General features: G+C 41.6%; 1 protein-coding gene across 1 annotated transcript; it reads right to left on the bottom strand.

Annotated features, from left to right (window-relative positions):
- Positions 1–8863: 8863 nt before the first annotated feature.
- LOC311058023 (E3 ubiquitin-protein ligase RNF26-like) lies at positions 8864–17185 on the bottom strand. The gene is made up of 7 exons (XM_084075287.1): positions 17077–17185; positions 15417–15640; positions 14373–14556; positions 13012–13118; positions 12148–12524; positions 10419–10666; positions 8864–9331 (listed from the first exon to the last, which is right to left on the bottom strand). Exons 2-7 carry the CDS (start codon positions 15627–15629, stop codon positions 9048–9050), a joined length of 1413 nt encoding a protein of 470 aa, XP_083931413.1. The 5' UTR covers positions 15630–15640; positions 17077–17185; the 3' UTR covers positions 8864–9047.
- Positions 17186–18696: the final 1511 nt, after the last annotated feature.

Below are 18696 nucleotides of genomic sequence, written 5' to 3'. Positions count from 1 at the left end.
AAATGCTCTATATATATATGTATGTATGTATGTATGTATGTATGTATGTATGCATGCATGCATGCATGCAGAAATCAGGTGATCACATCAAAATGAAGCTGGTTTAGTTTAGTATTAGGCCTGCCTCACACAGTTAAAACAATCTTTTTATGGCTGCCTTGTGCCTTACGTGAGGCATAAGGCCGTTTCAATTCATTCCCTATGGAAGTCACGTGTTTTGCTGTTTTATGCATGCCTCACGGCTCTCCGGCTTTACCCCCCCCCCCCCCTCCCCTAAGGCAAGTTATCAAAGTATCAAAACATGTGACTTCCATAGGAAATGAATTGAAACGGCCTTATGCTTCACGTAAGGCATGAGGCAGCCATAAAACGATTGTTTTAACTGTATGAGGGAGGCCTTAGAGGATTCATATTTTAAAAAAAGCTCTGGTTTCAGTTGCTTTAGGGTGAAAACAAGCCACATTCAACTGCCCAAAACTATGCAATGAATTATAGCGACGGCACACCATTTTTTCTCAGATTCTCTGAGACCCCGAGAGATATTCTATGATTTTTCAAACATTGGTAAAAACACTTTGCCTGCCTGAGTTAAAACGTTGTCTATTGCTGCCATTGCCAGCGATTTCGAGAGTTAAAAAGCAGACTGCAGTGCAGAGGAGGCTGTGCAGAGACAGGAGAGATGTGGAGAGGAACAGAGGGCAGACCTGGCTGGAAGGAAGGAGAGCGGCCACGGATAAGGGGGTCTGGAGTCGGGGGCATGGAGGACAGGGACACCCCAGCCGGGGAAATTGATTGATTGTATTAAAACCTGTTTAACTTTTACCCTTGGTTTGGTGGTTCTGTAACTATGCTCAACCCCTTTCTTTTCTTTTTTCTTTTTTTTATCTCACGATTTTTTAACCCTTTTTTCACCCGGTGCCAATTTTCTAAGTGATCCTGGGAGCTACACTCCCCCCACCAGCCTAGGGAGCCCAGGGCCGAGCTCATTTCTCCTTCAATGCATGAGAGCCAGCTGACCTTCTTATCACCTGACAGGGGGGAGTTTCCCCGGTAGGACGTAGCGCGTGGAAGGAACACGTTATTCCAACCAGTTCCCTTCCTCTCCATCAGGCTGTCATGGGGGAGGCGGTATAGCGACCAAGATTACTGCATGTTTATTTTAGGGTATTAACTAGCCTAGGAGAAACGGGGAAAACATGCAAACTCCACACAGAGTGGGCCCTTTCGCCAACCCCACCTAGGGTATGGGCGCTGATGACACAGAGGAGAGAACACACCCCCAGCGCCCCACAGCATCCCCGACGGGAATCGAACCCAGGACCTTTTAGCTGTGAGGCGACAGCTCGACCGAATGTGCCACCTTGCCCCCAACCCCGGTTTTCAAGAACCTGTTAAGTTGGTGTAATTAATTGTGTGATTTTAAGTGGAGTCCTGGGCTCCATAGCCTCCAGGTGGCGGAGTTGAATACTTTATTACATTATATACCTTTTAACCTCGCCACATCAGCATGGAACTCCATTATTGGAGTTGTTATCTGCTGTATGTTCTTACCTGTGTCCTTTTTTTAGTGGTATATTATTTATTCTATTGGCTGTTGGTTTCCATGGATACCAGTTCCCGCCTGATGTTGTGTGGGAGTTCAGACTGCTCCAGATCGTACTGAATAACTGCCAGCTTGCATAATGTCTTCAGGCTAGGACTTAAGTCTAAGACATACAGGTCATCATTGGCTGTGTCGTATGATATATATCCTCCAAAGAGGATGATGCAATCTCCCACCATGCAACAGCATACCGTGGAACTCTGCATTGTGTACATATAGTAAGTTCTTATACATGGAACATTCCCTTTGGACAGAACGTTGTTCCAGGTGAAGGTCACTGGACTGAATTTCCACAGATCATTTAAGTGCTGGTCATAGCCCTTGCCACAAAATATGTACAGCTCTCCATTGTAGGCAAAGGCTGAGCTGTGAGTTGTGCTGAGTTGTGCTGGTAGAGGCTGTGCAGAAGGCGTGTTCAGCCAGCAGTTGGTCTCTGTGTCAAACACACTGATGGTGTTGTAGCTAATACCCCTCCAGCCCCCAAATACAAACATCTTGGTCCCGATGATGGTGGCAGAGTGACATACTGAAGCAGGTGGTGGAGTTCCCCTGGTGTTAATTAAAGACCAGACCATTGTGGTGGTGTCCAACTTGTAGGTGTCATTAGTGCATCCAGTCAACTGGGTCCTTCCTCCATAGATAAACATGACCTTCCCCAAGACACAGGCTGAGTGGCCCCACCTCCCCTCTGGAACATTCCCAGAAACCCTGGGTGTGAGCATTCTGTGGGCGTCGACCTCAAATGCATAAAGCACCTTGCTGTAGTTCCAAGTGTCAGTAACTCCCCCCCAGAGGTAGATGAAAGGGTCTATCAGCACAGCTGTGTGGCTACTGCGCATGGGGTGAACCTCAAGGGGACGTTGTGCTCTTCCAGGTGTCTCTGGGGGCAACTTGATCCAGCATAAAGACACAGTGTTGAAGACATGAACTTCAATCTGACGCTCGGACTTGATTCCCCTAAAGTCCCCTCTAAAGCAGAACACTTTGTGCTTCACTGCTACAGCAGCATCATACGGTATCTCTGGAAGCCCTTTTAGGTGCACTGTCCAACGAAGCATTTCACACACAAGTGTCGTTTATAAGTTTCACCCTGTAAGAGAACTCAATCCTACCGTGTGCGTCAGCACTTATATTGGTTAGCGGTCCTATGTGTGATGCAGGCATGATGTCACGTGTAGGACAAGTTGGAGTGTCGTAGATGACTGACGTCGTAAACTGACCGGCAACTACCAACTACTCTGGAAACTGCTAGAGGGGTTGTTTTACGTAAATATCCATGTGCGTGCGTGCGTGCGTGGCTCACAATTCACAATTAAAGGATGACTTCCCACATTTTCAACCTATCTTCATATAATTGGTCCTCACTAACGCTCATGATAAAATGGTACAATTTTTTTCTACTCACTCAGTGTCTCAGAGGAGAGCTGTGGACAGTCCAGAAACCCGTCTACCAGTGACATGATCGATGGGGAATCCAAGCTAATAGAAACTGCAGGCTTTCTATTCCTGGAAAGTTGCAATGCAATAACAGAAGCCATTGTTCTCGCGTTAATACAAATCTAAATTTAAAAAATTGAAATCTTGTTGGAAAGAAATATCAGTGATGTCACTGGTAGACGGGTTTCTGGACTGTCCACAGTCCTCCTATGAGACACAGACCGAGTAGAAGAAAATGGTACCATTTTATCATGAGCATTAATGAGGACCTATTATATGAGGATAGGTTGAAAATTGGTGAAGTCGTCCTTTAACAGGTCCAATACAGAGGCCATTCTAATCGGCACCCCACACCAGGTGAAATTATCCCCAAAAACCAGCATCACTTTCTCCAGCCGGAACGTCCCCCTCTCACCTGTAGTCACCGACCTGGGTGTTAAAACGGACGCCCACCTGACCTTTGATTCCCACATTAAACACCTGTGCAAAAAAAAAACTCATTCTTCCACCTCAGAAACATAGCCACAGGACTCCGCCCCACACTCACCCTTCCAGATTGCCGGAAAACGTGTTCACGCCTTTGTCTCCTCAAGGCTCGACTACTGCAACGCACGTCCCATCGGGATCCCTAGCGAGAGCATCCAGAACAGTGTTGCCAGATTCTGTGAGAGAAACAAGCAACTAGGTATAGAAAAAAACAGCCCAAAAGAAGTGACTATGGCCCACATGAGCAGTTTAACATATACATCAGCTATTTGAAAATAGCAGATCTACAAGCTCACAACGCGTCGCGATGCGACGCGTTGTGAGCTTGTAGATCGGCTATTTTCAAATAGAATCTTGCAGGGAAATTATAACAAGCAGATCTGGCAACCGTGATCCAGAATCTCCAGTACATCCAGAACAGTGCTGCTAGGACTCCTGATGAGAGTGAGGAAATATGAACACATCACCACCCATACTCCATTCGCTACACATGGCCCCCCGTCTCCTTTTAGGACAGAGTACAAGGTCTCCCTCCTTACCCATCAGTGCATCCACAGCAATGCTCCCTCCTATCCAAAGGAACTCCTCGAACCCCCGACCTCCACCATCTCCCTCCGCTCTGGAATTCAAACACACTCAAACCCCACAAGACGAAGCTCAGGGGGGGGGGGGGGGGGCAAAATGGGGCCAATTGTACCTGTGTATGTATATATATATATATATATATATATATATATATATATATATATATATATATATACATATATATATATATATATATATATGTATATGTATATGTATATATATATATATATATATATATATATATATATGTATATGTATATGTATATGTATATGTATATATGTACATGTACATGTATATGTATATGTATATGTATATGTATATATATATATATATACATATACATATACATATACGTATACGTATACGTATATGTATATGTATATGTATATGTATATATATATATATATATATATATATCGTATATATTTATATATATATATATATATATATATATATATCGTATATATATATATATATATATATATATATGTATATGTATATGTATATGTATATGTATATATATATATATATCGTATATATATATATATATATATGTATATGTATATATATATATATACATATACATATACATATACGTATACGTATATATATATCGTATATATATATATATATATATATATATATATATATATATATCGTATATATATATATATATATATATGTATATGTATATGTATATGTATATATATATATATATATATATATATATATATATATATATATATATATATATATATATATATACGTATACGTATACGTATACATATATATATATATATATATATATAGGTATATGTATATATATATGTATATGTATATGTATATGTATATATATATATATATATATATATATATATATATATATATATATATATATATATATATATATATATATATATATATATATATATATATATATATATATATATATATATATATATATATATATATATATTGCATTTATTCCCCTCTATCAGCCACTATATAATGATGCTGGGGTGTTTTCCTGCATTGAAACACAGTCCTCTTTCTGAAATCCGTATTTTCCCTACTGTTTATGTTTGTCCGGGTCGTAAATTAACGCACGCATGTGTGCGTCCGTGTCCGTGTGAACGTTTTACTTTCGGTTTTAAAACGCTCTCAAACTTAGTTATTGAGGCACAGAATTTACTTTTAAGATAGCGTTTGGATAGAATTTAGTTGTTTAACTTCATATATGTGGTCAATTTATCATGAAAGAGCCTATTTAAAAATAAAAATTCAGAGAACCAGCAGGGGCGGGCAGCCGATCTACAAGCTCACATTGCCAATAGATCGGCTAAATAAATAAATGGTCGACTGATACCAATACCCATATTGTAACAATAGTTTCCAGAAGGGTTTACCTTACACCTGTTTTACGGTAGGCTGCACTAGCCTTCCTGCTTTCGTGTATAGAGGGGCGGGTGTAAAATCAGCGCGGAGAGAATGCGCCTGATCCCATTGGTTCACCGATCTGTCCGTCAGCCCCCCGCCCCGTCAACACAACATTACGAGCGACGCCCACTGCACTCTGGTTGGTTGGGGAAATGAAACACTTCCTATATCGGGTACACCGACGCGCCGGTCCAGGCTTTTATTTTTTAGCTAAACTAAACAATAAAAGCCTGGAGATCGAGGTAACTGATTCTGGTGCAAATGCAGACTTCTAGATCAGTGGCTCTCAAACTTTGTCGTCTCAGGTCACACCCCTGTAACTTATACTTTTTCATCCAAGGCACCCCTGAATGACATTGTTGCTTTATAGAACGCTACATTGATGTCATGTTATGGTACGTAAACATGTACATCTTTCCCCCTATAAAGATACAGCATGTGTCACGAGGACAACTTGAGAGAATAGTAGTTTCCATTACGACAGATTGAAAGGAACTTCATACTTGACATTTAACCACTTAAACCCCAGCATCCCTATATTCTGGGGGGGAACATTCACCAAAAATAGCAGATCTACAAGCCCACAACGCGTCACAACGTGACGCGTTGTGAGCTTGTAGATCTGCTATTTTTGGCAAGGAGGTTTGGTGGTTCTGTCTTAGTAAGTATAGAGGGTTTAAAATGGTTAAAATGAGGTGATATTGATGAATCCCAAATATTTTCAAAGTATTCTGCGGCACACCTGGACTAGCGTCACGGCACCCTAGGGTGCCACGGCACGGCACCCACTTTGAGGAACCCGGTTCTAGATGATGAGAGCTTCTCCATAAAACGCTGATTGTGTCTGCAGTAGGAGTGTAGCGATACATTTGAACAGCGATACGATACGCATCACGATGCATGGTTGACCATACATGGACTATATTGGTTCATTCATTGGCGATACAATACGCAGACATGCAAACAGCCCCGAGGTGAAAAAGGTGACAACATGTTGTTTTCTTTCGGGTCAGGTGTCACACAATTGCCCTATTTGGGTTCAAAAAGGTGACTGTAGCTGAAAAGTGACACTTTTGCATGTCTGAATACGATTCAATGATTTAAAATCGATACAGTAACTATTTAGCAAAAAAATAAAATCTGTGTGGATAGTGCAGGTTTTTGTATCCGCAGGTTTTTGTAGGTTTTTGTGCCAAAAACGTTTATAAAGGTTTTTGGCAAATTTTTTTTTTTTTTACAAAAAAACATTTCTAAAATTATATTGTTTTTTTTTGTTTTTCCGTTCGTCACAAAGAACCTAGATAACATTTTCCAAAAAGTTGCTGCTCCATTCACTTCAATGTTAAAAAATAAACAGACCAAAAAATTACATTTTTTTCTAAGTACTAGCTTAGAAAACACTGGCAGAGGCTACAGACTGTTCTAGAGAAACTCTATTAGTCTAAGAGTTAAGGGAAACATGTATTATTATGGATATAAATAAGTAAACACAGTGATTCTCTGGCAAGTACATGGACATTGTATTTGAACACATTATGGACAAACCCACACCTTGACATGAACACAGAGATTACACACATTTATCCATAAACCACGTGTAGAGATATGGAATGGAAAAGTAATTAAACCTCTCTTTCTCTTTTTTCTTTCTTAAAAATACAACCCACAGGTACTTAGAATCAATCAAATTGATGATTTTGCATTGCAAAACATTCGATACGATACAAAGTCAACTTATCCTATATTTTGCTGTTTGCATATCGATATATAATAGACTGTAGAACATTTAATTATTATGCAGTTACTGTATCGTTACACCTCTAATCTGCAGCCTTCATCACCACAAAAGGCCTTTTTCAGCTTCACATTCAAACATAAACATTATAAAATAAAATAAATAGACAATTACAACAACAGTGATTTTGATGTCAGTTCGATACCAATATCACATTTGTACGGCCAATATTGCCCATACCGAAATGATGACCGATTAATCGTGCATTCCCCAGGGTGCGTAAGGTAGGGCTAAACGATATTGGGGGGGGGGGGGGGGAACTGACTTTGCAAATGTATTTGCAATATAGCAGTAGTTCTATACTTTCACCAGATATATACAGATCTGCATACATCTAAACATCAATGTCTCCATTTGGAAAGAATGTTTGGCAACACTTCCTAGGCATTGTGCATCCCGTGTCTATAATCCATTATAAACATACTTGTAATAATAATAATATTAATAATAACTAGAAAAAGGTCTCCAACAGGTCAGGTAGGTTATTGTGGCCTCCTGGTGGCGCTATAATAGGCCAATGTGAATTTCTTCCTTGGCCTAGTGGGAATGTGCGTGCATTCATGATTTGAGGCATTTTGTTGCAAAAATGTGTTTTGCTAAATTAGACCTGCTGGTGGCGCTATAACAGGCCAATGTGAAAAGGGTGGCATTTCTTCCTCTGCCTAGTGGGAATGTGCTTGCAAATTTTCACGTTCATGATTTGAGACATGTTGTTCAAAACGGAACAATCCTGCAAACTTTGGAAGCCAATGTTAGCCAATCAGGATGGAATATGGAAAATCAGACAGATCTGTCTTGATCACATGACTATAGAGATACTGTGTACCAATTTGCGTGATGTTTGGATAAAATCTGTAGGAGTAATATAAAAAATGGGGTTTTACACAAATCGGCCACCTGGTGGCGCTATAACAGGCCCATGTGAAAAAATTGGGGCAGAGGTTCTGAATTGGCATCCAGGGAGTGTGTGTGTGTGCACAGTTTTGCAGCGACCGGGCCAACGGTGCCGGAGATTAGCTGTACACAGACAGAATGACGGACACACGCACGCACGCACACGCACACGCACACGCACACACACGCACACGCACACGCACACGCACACGCACACACACACATGCACACACACACACACGCACACGCGCAGACGGACGGACGGACATGGGGTAAAACATACTCTCACAATAATGCATGATGATGGTGACAACATTCCAACGAACGCACACAGTTGAAAAGCACGTTCTTTCTTCTCTTCCTCTCTTCCTTCTGTGACATGGCTAATATAATAGGCTACTTTTATATAAGGATATTGTCAATTCCAAATATCACCAAAATATTATGGCGCAGCACTAGGGATGGCACGATAATCTATTATCGTTTATCGTGATAAAATACGCGCACAATAATCGCATCGCAGAGATTTTAATTTATGGTGAAATTGTCCTCCGTCATACACTGGGATCGATTCACATTTGACGAGCTGCGTATCTGATAGGCCTACCACTTAAACCCTCTAGAATTGGTTAAACGCACCTGTATAGAACGTACTTGATGCAGTCTTGTGTTCACTCTCTGGGGATGAAGAGTCTAAGGGATTAAGAGTCTTGCTCAGGGACACGCATCGACACATTGCTGGCCTGGCTTGGCCTGCTGGCCTGGCCTGGAATCGTACCTATATCTATGGTTTAAACAGAGCTTTAGGATCAGAGGAACACGTCCATGGTCTGTGTGATGGGCTGCCGGCACAGCGGGCAGCAGCGCTGCGCCAGGGGGCGCCGTTTCACGAGGATGTCGGAGCAGAGGCGGCACAGGCACAGGTGCCGGCAGGGCAGCAGCAGCACCGACTTGGAGCGGTCCTGACAGATCACACACTTCTTCCTCTCCTCCTGCTCCTTCAGCAGGCTGAGGAGGCCACTCCGCTCCTCCTGCTCCTTCAGGAGGCCGCCGGCGTCCGCCTCACGTCCCACGCCGATGTCTCCGCCCAGGGCTGAAGAAACGGAGGAAAAGAAATAAAAAATATATAAATAAATAAAAAATACAAAAACAAAATAATAATTTAAAAAAGAGGTACTGGTAATAGGGCTGTGAATCTTCTGCTATCTCACCATTACATTCAGATTATTGGGGTCAAGATTCAGATTTTCTCAGATTTTTTCATTTATGATTCAAAAACGATTCTCGATTATTTTCCAGATTCAAAATTGATTTTCTTTCCCGATTCAGCCCAGAACTTGCCACTTCTCTTCTTCTTCTAAGATCTACAAGCACAAAACACGTCGAGTCAGCTTCGCGTTATGGGCTTGTAGATCAGCTGTAATGTTATTGGGGCGGAACTCATGGGCCACGCCAGCCGGTGATTCGGCCACTATAGGCAGGTATTCAGATGATAGACAAGTCAGTGGGCCAATGGGATGTCTGTCTGTCCGCAGCTTGTAGATCTGCTATTTCCGCGATCTTTTAAAGGATCTACAGCATGAATTTAAAAAAAAAAGTTTTACATTTAATATCATATTGTTTATCTCCCTCAAACGTTTTTCAAAAGGTTTGAGTCTAAATCAAGCCTCAGATATACTCATTCCAACTAACTTCTCTCTGGCTTATAAAACACTTTCACCTGCAATACCACATTGTCCTGATATGGCACGGGGCGCTATTGAGCCAGTTTGTATGCATGTTATCTCCTGGTTCTGTGTGGAAAAGGTATAAAAATAAAAAATAAAATGTTTTTTTATTTTTTTATTTTTTTTATGTTGGAACTGAAAAACAGGAGGGATTGTACCGCTAGTGACGTCACTTTTGGAGGCAAATCAGTTTGGCCTGTTTTGGAACCAATTTACATAAAACCCCAGACATGCTGTGAAAGCCTGAGTGTTCAAACTGGGGTATTTTTGGGATATAAGAAAGGTAGGACCAAAAACACACAAAAAAGAAGAAAAAGTTAAAATTCATGGTTTAGTCCCTTTAAAAATATGAAAAAGTGTCGACTGATGCAGATGAGTGTAAACGATTCCGACTATCACGCAAACCTGTGATTATGAACTGTGATTATGCCATAATGTGTGAGAGAGCCTTACCGTCGACATGGTCCGAACCCTCAGCCACGGCGGTCTGCCACACGGTCCGATTAGTCCTCCTCGCTACGGACGGACTGTCGTCCGGTTGGCCGGCGCCATTCTGGCGGTGTTCGGCGGCGGGATGAGGGAGGAGGCGGGGCTCGGTCGGGTGGTCGTTCAACCCGTCCGGCTCATTTGTCGGCGGCGGCGGGGGATCGATGCCGGTGACGGGACCCCCCCCCTCCAACGACGAGGACGAGTCCTGGACTCTGTCACCATTACAAATGTAAGTTGATGATTAATTGTCGCACGATTAACTGCGATTAATGATTTAATTGTGTGTTTGGCATTGTTGAACATGTGAATAACAAATACATTTCTGTTTTTTTGGCTTCTTAATGAAGATTGTGCACAGGGCAGAATTGACATTTAATCATTTTATACATGTAAAAAAAAAACAGATTTTTGTATTCATGTTATGAATAAAAAATACAGTTCTTAAGGCCTTTTAGGCAAAAACTGCACAGGGCAGATTATGACAAATAACTTAAATATACAAAGAAAATATTGACATATTTAATCATTTTATACATGTAAAAAAAATAATGTTTGTATTCATATTATGAATAAAAAATACAGTTCTTAAGGACTTTTAGGCAAAAATTGCACAGGGCAGATTATAACAAATAACTTAAATATACAAAGAAATTATTGACATATTTAATAATTTTATACATGTACAAAAAAAAGTAGAAATAGCAGATCTACAAGCTACAACGCGTCACAAAGTGACGCGTTGTAGTGACGCGTTGTAGCTTGTAGATCTGCTATTTCTGCTATTTTTAAATTTTCAATATATAAAAATAGCAGAAATAAGCTTGTACATCTGCTATTTACGATATTTTTTATATATTCAAATATATAAAAATAGCAGAAATAAGCTTGTAGATCTGCTATTTACGATATTTTTTTATATATTCAAATATATAAAAATAGCAGAAATAAGCTTGTAGATCTGCTATTTCTGCTATTTTTATATATTCAAAAATGTGTGTACATTTTTCAACATGTAAACGATTATGACGACTATGCAATAATAATACTATTGCATACTATTATGATGATAATATATATTATGGAATGATTGTAATTATTAGCATTATTTCAATGAGACCTGCGCCGCCCGTTCCACGGTGACACTCCGATGCTCTTTGCTGTCTTGACTCTCACATGAGAGAGAGAGTTCTGAGTGTGAGCGTGCTGTATCAATTAATGTATCAACTAATGTAAATATAACATATAAATTATGTATATATCTACGGTATATCATATATTTTATACATATATTATTCTTTTCATTTGAATTGTGTTGCAAACACTGTACCTTATTTCTTATTTATTTCCTTTTGTAAACTGAGCCAGGGGTAGGGCTCGATAAGCATTATGCTTCTCCCCGTCCCCTTTTCCAGCTTCTCGGACACTTCACCATGTCTACGAACTTGTGCCTTGGACCTCCTTTTTTTCTTGTGATTATGCCTTTTTCAATTTGCACTAATGCACTTGTACATATGTATTATTATTATTGTCTCCGCCAGGCCGAAAGGCATGGCGAGAGAGTATGTTTTATTTTAGATTTTTTTTGTTGTCCAAAAGAGCTGGAAATACACATACTGAACTGAATTGATAATTGAGATTATCTCAAATAATTACGATTATAGACGATGATGTAATAAGTCGTGACCGAGCCTACCTCCTCTCCCCGGTGTGAGCTTGTTCCAGCACCGCCGTGTAGTAATCCCAGAGGTACCGCGCACCCGGCAGCACGTCCACGTACCGCCGGTACCACCGCACCGCGACCGCGCCCAGGCCGGGGTTCAGGTACGCCAGGGCCAGCAGGCCGATGGCGGCCGTCGTCAGCAGGAGGAGGAACAGGAGGCCGCCGCCGGAGGGGAGGCCGTCCTGGGAAAAGAGGAGGCGGCTGGCGGCCGCCAGGACCTCCAGGAGGATCTGGCACGGCGCCCACAGCAGCACGGACACGCCCACCAGGCAGCTGTACAGGAAGGTCAGCGCCGTCAAGGCCAGCTCCAGCGCCTTGTGCAGCGGAGACCACATGGCCTCCCAGTAGGGCTGTGAACCAATCAGGACATCGTTGTGATTATGGATTATAAAGCACAATAAAATATGTATTATAGGTCTATTAGTCCTAATATCGTCCTAATATCGTTAGCCATCGTTAGCATCTACAAGCTAACCGAGTGCGCTATGAGCTTGTAATCTGACTGCTATTTAAGAAAAATCTAGAAAATCGTGCAAATTTGCACGTGAAACTCGTGAAAATCTTTGAATATATATATTTTTAAAGCGAACAATTGTGTGATATGTATTTGGCCGCGGACCCCCATCTCAAAATGTGTTGTTCCAGGGACCCCCAGAACACAGTAAGTCGCCCACATAGATGTGTGTAAGCCTCTCGAAGCGTATCTGCCTGAACTAGCTCAGGCTACGGATCATTTATTCACAGAGTCTAATCCTAATCATTTTATACTTGTTTCAAGAATTTTCTAAGAAACAGACATTAATAAAAGGTCTTGTAGATGTTGTCACCATGTCTTACCTCCCAGGGTCCGACCAGCACAGAGAGACAGTCCTGCATGGAGATGAGAACGATGTTCACCACCGTGTTCACAACGTAGAAGATGAGGCTCAACGCGATGCACACTCCTTCAAAATCAACCAATCAATGCATTAGTTTATGTCACACTCCTTCAAAATCAACCAATCAATGCATTAGTTTATGTCACACTCCTTCAAAATCAACCAATCAATGCATTAGTTTATGTCACACTCCTTCACAATCAACCAATCAATGCATTAGTTTATGTCACACTCCTTCACAATCAACCAATCAATTAGTTAATTAGTTTATTTCACACTCCTGCACAATGAACCAATTTTGGCCATTTTCGCCCGTTTATCTTTAATAACACGGGTTAGGAAGGTCGGACAGCGACAAACTAGATACCTGAGTAAAGTTCACTTTGAGCTGCATTCAACACATACACTGACATGTCCGTCTGCCTTACCGTTGGGCGGCTAGGGGAAGTTGAAATGTATTTTTGGGGGGTAATAGTTTTTTTTTTCTTTTTCTTTTTCTTTTTTCTTCACGGAACCAGAGGCTCGGCCCGGCCCGACTAATTAGCATAGATTTTAGGCCTAGCCCGGCCCCATAACGTTGGGTCGGGTCGGGTCGGGTTCTGGCAGAATTTGAGAACTCTCCAGCTCTTTGATAAACAGAAAATAAATTTCCAGGTGGGTTGCCAATGTCAGCCAATCAGGACTCAGGAGAGAGTACCTATTTATCAGCTTAAAATGTATATTGTTGCAATTACAATTGTGTCATTAGTTTGTGTCATCACTTCCAACTTCACTTGTTCATCCTGTTTGTTTGTTTTTGTTTACTATAGAGCTGGAGAGAGGGGAAGTCACTGAACAAGCACTCTACAACAGGGGTCTTCAACGTTTTCAGGCCAAGGACCCCCTAGCTGATAGAGAGATGAAGCAGGGACCCCCTACTCTAAATTGTGTAAAATTGTGTTTCAGATTAAAGTTGTTTTTTTTGTGCTTAGTCTTCTCTTTTTTCCCTCTACACTTATAGCCTCTTTGCCAAAAATAGCCGATCTACAAGCTCTCAACGCCTCGCAGCGAGAGGCGTTGAGAGCTTGTAGATCTGCTATTTTCGGCTAATGTTCCCCTCGGAAAAGGATTTTTAGGGTTCAAGTGGTTAATATAAAAAACATGATCCTATCACACAAAGATTTGGTGGACCCCCTGTAGTAGCTCTGAGGACCCCCTAGGGGTCCCGGACCCCCTGTTGAAGACCCCTGCTCTAACAAATACAAACAGAATATAGCGCTATTTAACACCTATTTGAACAAAAACCCATCAAACTGCACGTATCAGTAACAGGTATTGTACCTTCACACATCTGCCTCATGAGGAGGTTCCCAGACACCAGGCCGCGGTGAAGCAGGTCTTTGGTCCGCCACGCCACGTGGCACAGGAGGTGTCCCACCATCTTGAACCCCTCACAGACCCCCCCCAGGGTCTGCAGCCAGCCCTGCAGGGTGCGCAGGGCCCCGTGAGCCGCGCTGGACGCCACCTCAAACCAATCACATCAATCAAATCAAATGTTACTGTCATAAGACAAACACAAGGTAAAAGAGAGGTGAGATTCTGATTTACTTTCACTGTTGCAGTTTTAACCCTTTAAGACCAGGAACGCATCTGTGTCATTTAAAGTTTTCTTTGGCTATTCAAAATTAACAGATCTACAAGCTCATAGAGCTTGTAGATCTGCTATTTTTTTGAAAAATCGTGAAAATGTGTGCAACTCTTTCAATATAGGCTATACTGCATATAGTTTTTTTTAACATTTTTAATTCAAATCTTTGCTCCTGAGTGTGTGGGGGGGGGGGTGTCCCTGGAACAGAATATGTTGATATGGGGGGGTTCGCGGCCGAATATATATAATTGTTTTGTTTAATTGTTTTGAAAATGTTTTGTTTCAGGGACCCCCCAGAAGCAAAGATTTGAGTAAAGAATGTTGTTTAAAAAATATATAGATATTCAAAGATTTGCACACATAAAAAAAAAAAACATAAAAAAAATAGCAGATCTACAAACTCGTAGCGCGGCACTCTGGCACTCTGGGCCGCACTCTCAGCCATTTGAAAATAGCAGATCTACAAGCTCATCGCGACGCATTGTGAGCTTGCAGATCTGCCATTTTCAAAAGAATGGTATACATTTGAAAACTTGTGAAACGGGACATTTTGCATAATGAGTACTTTCTACTTTTGGTATACTTTACGTACATTTTGATAGCAATACTTTTGCACTTTTACTCAACTACATTTTGAATTCTGGACTTGCACTTGTCCCGGAGTATTTCTACATTGCACTATTGATACGTTCACTTAATTAGAAAATACTGAGTACTTTTTCCAGCACCGGTCTCACCTCGGTCAGGGTGAGGAAGGAGAACAGCGCCACCTTGCAGTACTCCAGGAGACTGCTGCCGCTCAGGGCCAGCAGCGTGCTGTGCAGCGCAGTACCCGCGTTGGCCAGCAGGTGGAGCACACAGCCGGCCAGCCACACAAGTAGGTCCACCAGCAGGACCAGCGTGTCCACACATCTCCAGACAGCACAGGAGACTACGGCCACCGCGTCCATATTAGGCTTTCCTGTCAAGATAAGACATTGTTGATGTAGTTTTAAGTTTAGTTTAGTTTATTTTGATCCACATCAACGATTACACCAAACGTACCACACTATAATTAGTGAATCCAATAGTTCATGTTGATTGATCAAAAAGGCTTATTCTGAAGCTCAAAGCTTATTTGTGCCTATCCTTCCTTCATGTTGTTTTAACTTAGTTACATCATTTATGAAGTTCATATTATATGAACACTCAAAGTATTTCGTATAATTACATTCAAGATGTTACATTGATCGCAGTAATCGAACACTTGAAAATATACAATATATACACCCATGTCTTCGTTCTTATACACATATATACACCTGAATGCGTGCATATACTGATATACACCCATTCAAATATCATACCGTTATATACAAACACCAACACTACCACATCACACCATACCCCCCCCCCCCCAAATAAACATATTTGAACAGGGGACCCCCCACCCTGACAGGCACTTGGAATTATAGGAGTTGAGGCATTACATTTAGTTTGGCTCGGTTCCACAGATAAATATTGTGAAAACGGCTGATCTACAAGCTCACAGTGAGCTTGTAGATCAGCTATTGTCTCAACGTGTGCCTCTTTATCATATCATTTGATAATCACTTTACTGTCAGCTGGGGACCCCTCCCAAAAAAGAAAAAACAATGTGGGGACTGGGGACCCCGACCCACAGGTTGAGAACCACTGGTCTAAGGCAGGCATATTAGGAGTATAGACCAGAGCTTCAGGCAGGCATCATATCAAACTGGGGATTGGTCTGAAAAGAACTATTAGATGGTTGAGAATCACTGCATGATCTGTAGTATCAGACACACTAGCTCTGGTCCAGCTCTGTAACGGCTCTGCAGACACAACATCACACTGCTTTGTGAGATAAACACAACTATTTCGCTATTCACTGAAACAAGGGCTGTTTTGTGTTGTTGAAAGGCTATTCTACAGGGTGGGAAGGCTCTCATCACCCCACCATCTCTGTATAATACACTTTATTGGCAGAAAATAAAATCCGCCAGATGGAAATTATTGTATTCTCACCACTGCGCCCCCTACAGGATCTGGTCAATGGTAATTTATATTAAGCATATCTGTAGGGGGCGCAGCGGAGTAAATCAAAACGTTTACATCTGGCGGACATCTTTTATTTTTTTCGTCCATAAAGTGTATTATACAGAGAAGGTGGGGTGCTGAGAGGCTTCCCACCCTGGAGAACAGACTCTAAACAACACAAAACAGCCTTTGTTTCAGTGAATAGCAAAATGGTTGTGTTTATTTGGACTAAAAGACGGAGAGCTCACAGTGCAGTGTGATGTTGGCTCAATGAGCAGAGCCGTTACTAAGGCTCTGGACCAGAGCTAACAACCACACTACTACTGCAGTGAATGAATGCTATTTTAAATGACGTCTCACCTCAGTAACATGACGTCCACACAGATGCTGGAGCTAGAGGATATTAATATGTGGTCAAACTATAAAGTGACACATTGTTATCCTAGTGACACACAGCTGGTTATACGAGGCTTCACTCGACAACAACGGTGTGGGCTGGTGGCGATAGTTAAATTAGTTCCGTCAACACTAACGGCCGAATGTCGCGACAACGCCCGCGCGCTGCTATTGGCTGAGAGAGCACAGTGACACAAGGTATATTTAAAGAAGGTAAGGTCATCTACGTCATTTTCGCTATCATGCAATTCCAGCCGGCAGATAGGCTCTATTCACTCACAGCAGCCATATTATGAAGACATTCACAGGTGTTACCAATGATACTAATGAAGGCTCTGTTCCATTCTGGTCAAACAGAGTCAGGGTGCTGATATTATGCATGTTGGCTCACTGGAAACCTTCCAAATGACCCTTACAGGTGTGTAACTCTGGACCCCTTACAGGTGTCCAGAGTGTTAGGGGACTGTACGGGGTCCCTAACAGACAGACTGTAAGGGGTCTGGACACCCCTTACAGGTGTCCAGAGTGTCCAGGTGTTACACAGCTTACAGGTGTGTAACAAATTTGGTTCCATTTGTACACTCTCAGAGTTATGGGGGTCGTGGAAACCACTGTGCTACACTAAATGGAACAGAGCCTTCATTAGTATCATTGGTAACACCTGTGAAGGAAGTGATAATATGGCTGCTGTGAATAGACCCCTTAACAGACAACGTCACACTGATAAGAACCAGTATGCGTGCAACCAGTATGCGCTAAATGAAACCCATTCTATCAGGTCTCGCCAGGACGTGCCACACTAGCCAACACACAAGAGGGGGTTGGGGTGTGCTGAAACTAGCGCACCCCGAAACAACAGGTTGGAAATTGATTGCGTGAAACAATCACCTGCGCATCCAGTCTCAATGTTAGTAAACAATTAATTGGTCTATAGAGCCTATTGGTCGCACCATGGGAGCCAGACTGCAGCCGTGAGTTCAGTGGAATGCATTGGAGTTAATGAGAGCCCGGTGGATCAGCTCATGAACTAAATATATTTCTGAATGACTGAGACCTTTGTAAAGGAATTGCTTCTGGAAAATAAAAGAAGACATATCACACATTGTTTTCTGCTGTGTTGCTTTTCGATGTGTCCACTGTATACGTTTATTGAGCTGTCTAAAGAGCACAAAGTACGCGATACTGCCGAGACAGAAACCATGTTGCCATGTCCACTTATTATAGGCGATGTTGGGCTTATTTTTCTGTGAAGTTGCTTGTAAATATTGGTAGTTGTGGGTTGTGGTTTTATGGGCTTTTTTTCTAGTGTAGTTGATTATTTGGACTTGGGCTTCACCATTTTAAAATTATTTTAACCAGTGGTTCTTAATTATGTTTATGTCATGGACCCTCAAATTAATATTTGTCCCTATAACCCCCATCTGAAAATGTTTTGTGCCAGGGTGCTCCATACCAGATTTGTGGTGTTTGTTAGTTTTTCAAAAATCCTCAATATTTAACATTTTACTTCAAGTTTTCTTTTAAATAGCAGATCTACAAGCTCACAACCCGTTATTTTCAATGTATACAGTAAAGGTTAAAAAA

Source organism: Gymnoscopelus microlampas (assembly GCF_963454915.1).
Source record: "Gymnoscopelus microlampas genome assembly, chromosome: 12".
NCBI lineage: Eukaryota > Metazoa > Chordata > Actinopteri > Myctophiformes > Myctophidae > Gymnoscopelus > Gymnoscopelus microlampas.
The sequence above is the reverse complement of the archived record's forward strand: the minus strand, read 5'-3'. Positions and strand labels throughout refer to the sequence as shown.

Bases quoted from the DNA above. Each gene is read 5' to 3' on its own strand.
- LOC311058023 (XM_084075287.1), bottom strand. From the start codon at position 15,629: ATGGACGCGGTGGCCGTAGTCTCCTGTGCTGTCTGGAGATGTGTGGAC. The intron at 13,119-14,372 runs GTACAATACCTG...TTGATTTTGAAG, and splicing joins CATGAGGCAGATGTGTGAAG to GAGTGTGCATCGCGTTGAGC. The intron at 9,332-10,418 runs GTAAGGCTCTCT...CCGTTTCTTCAG, and splicing joins GGGTTCGGACCATGTCGACG to CCCTGGGCGGAGACATCGGC.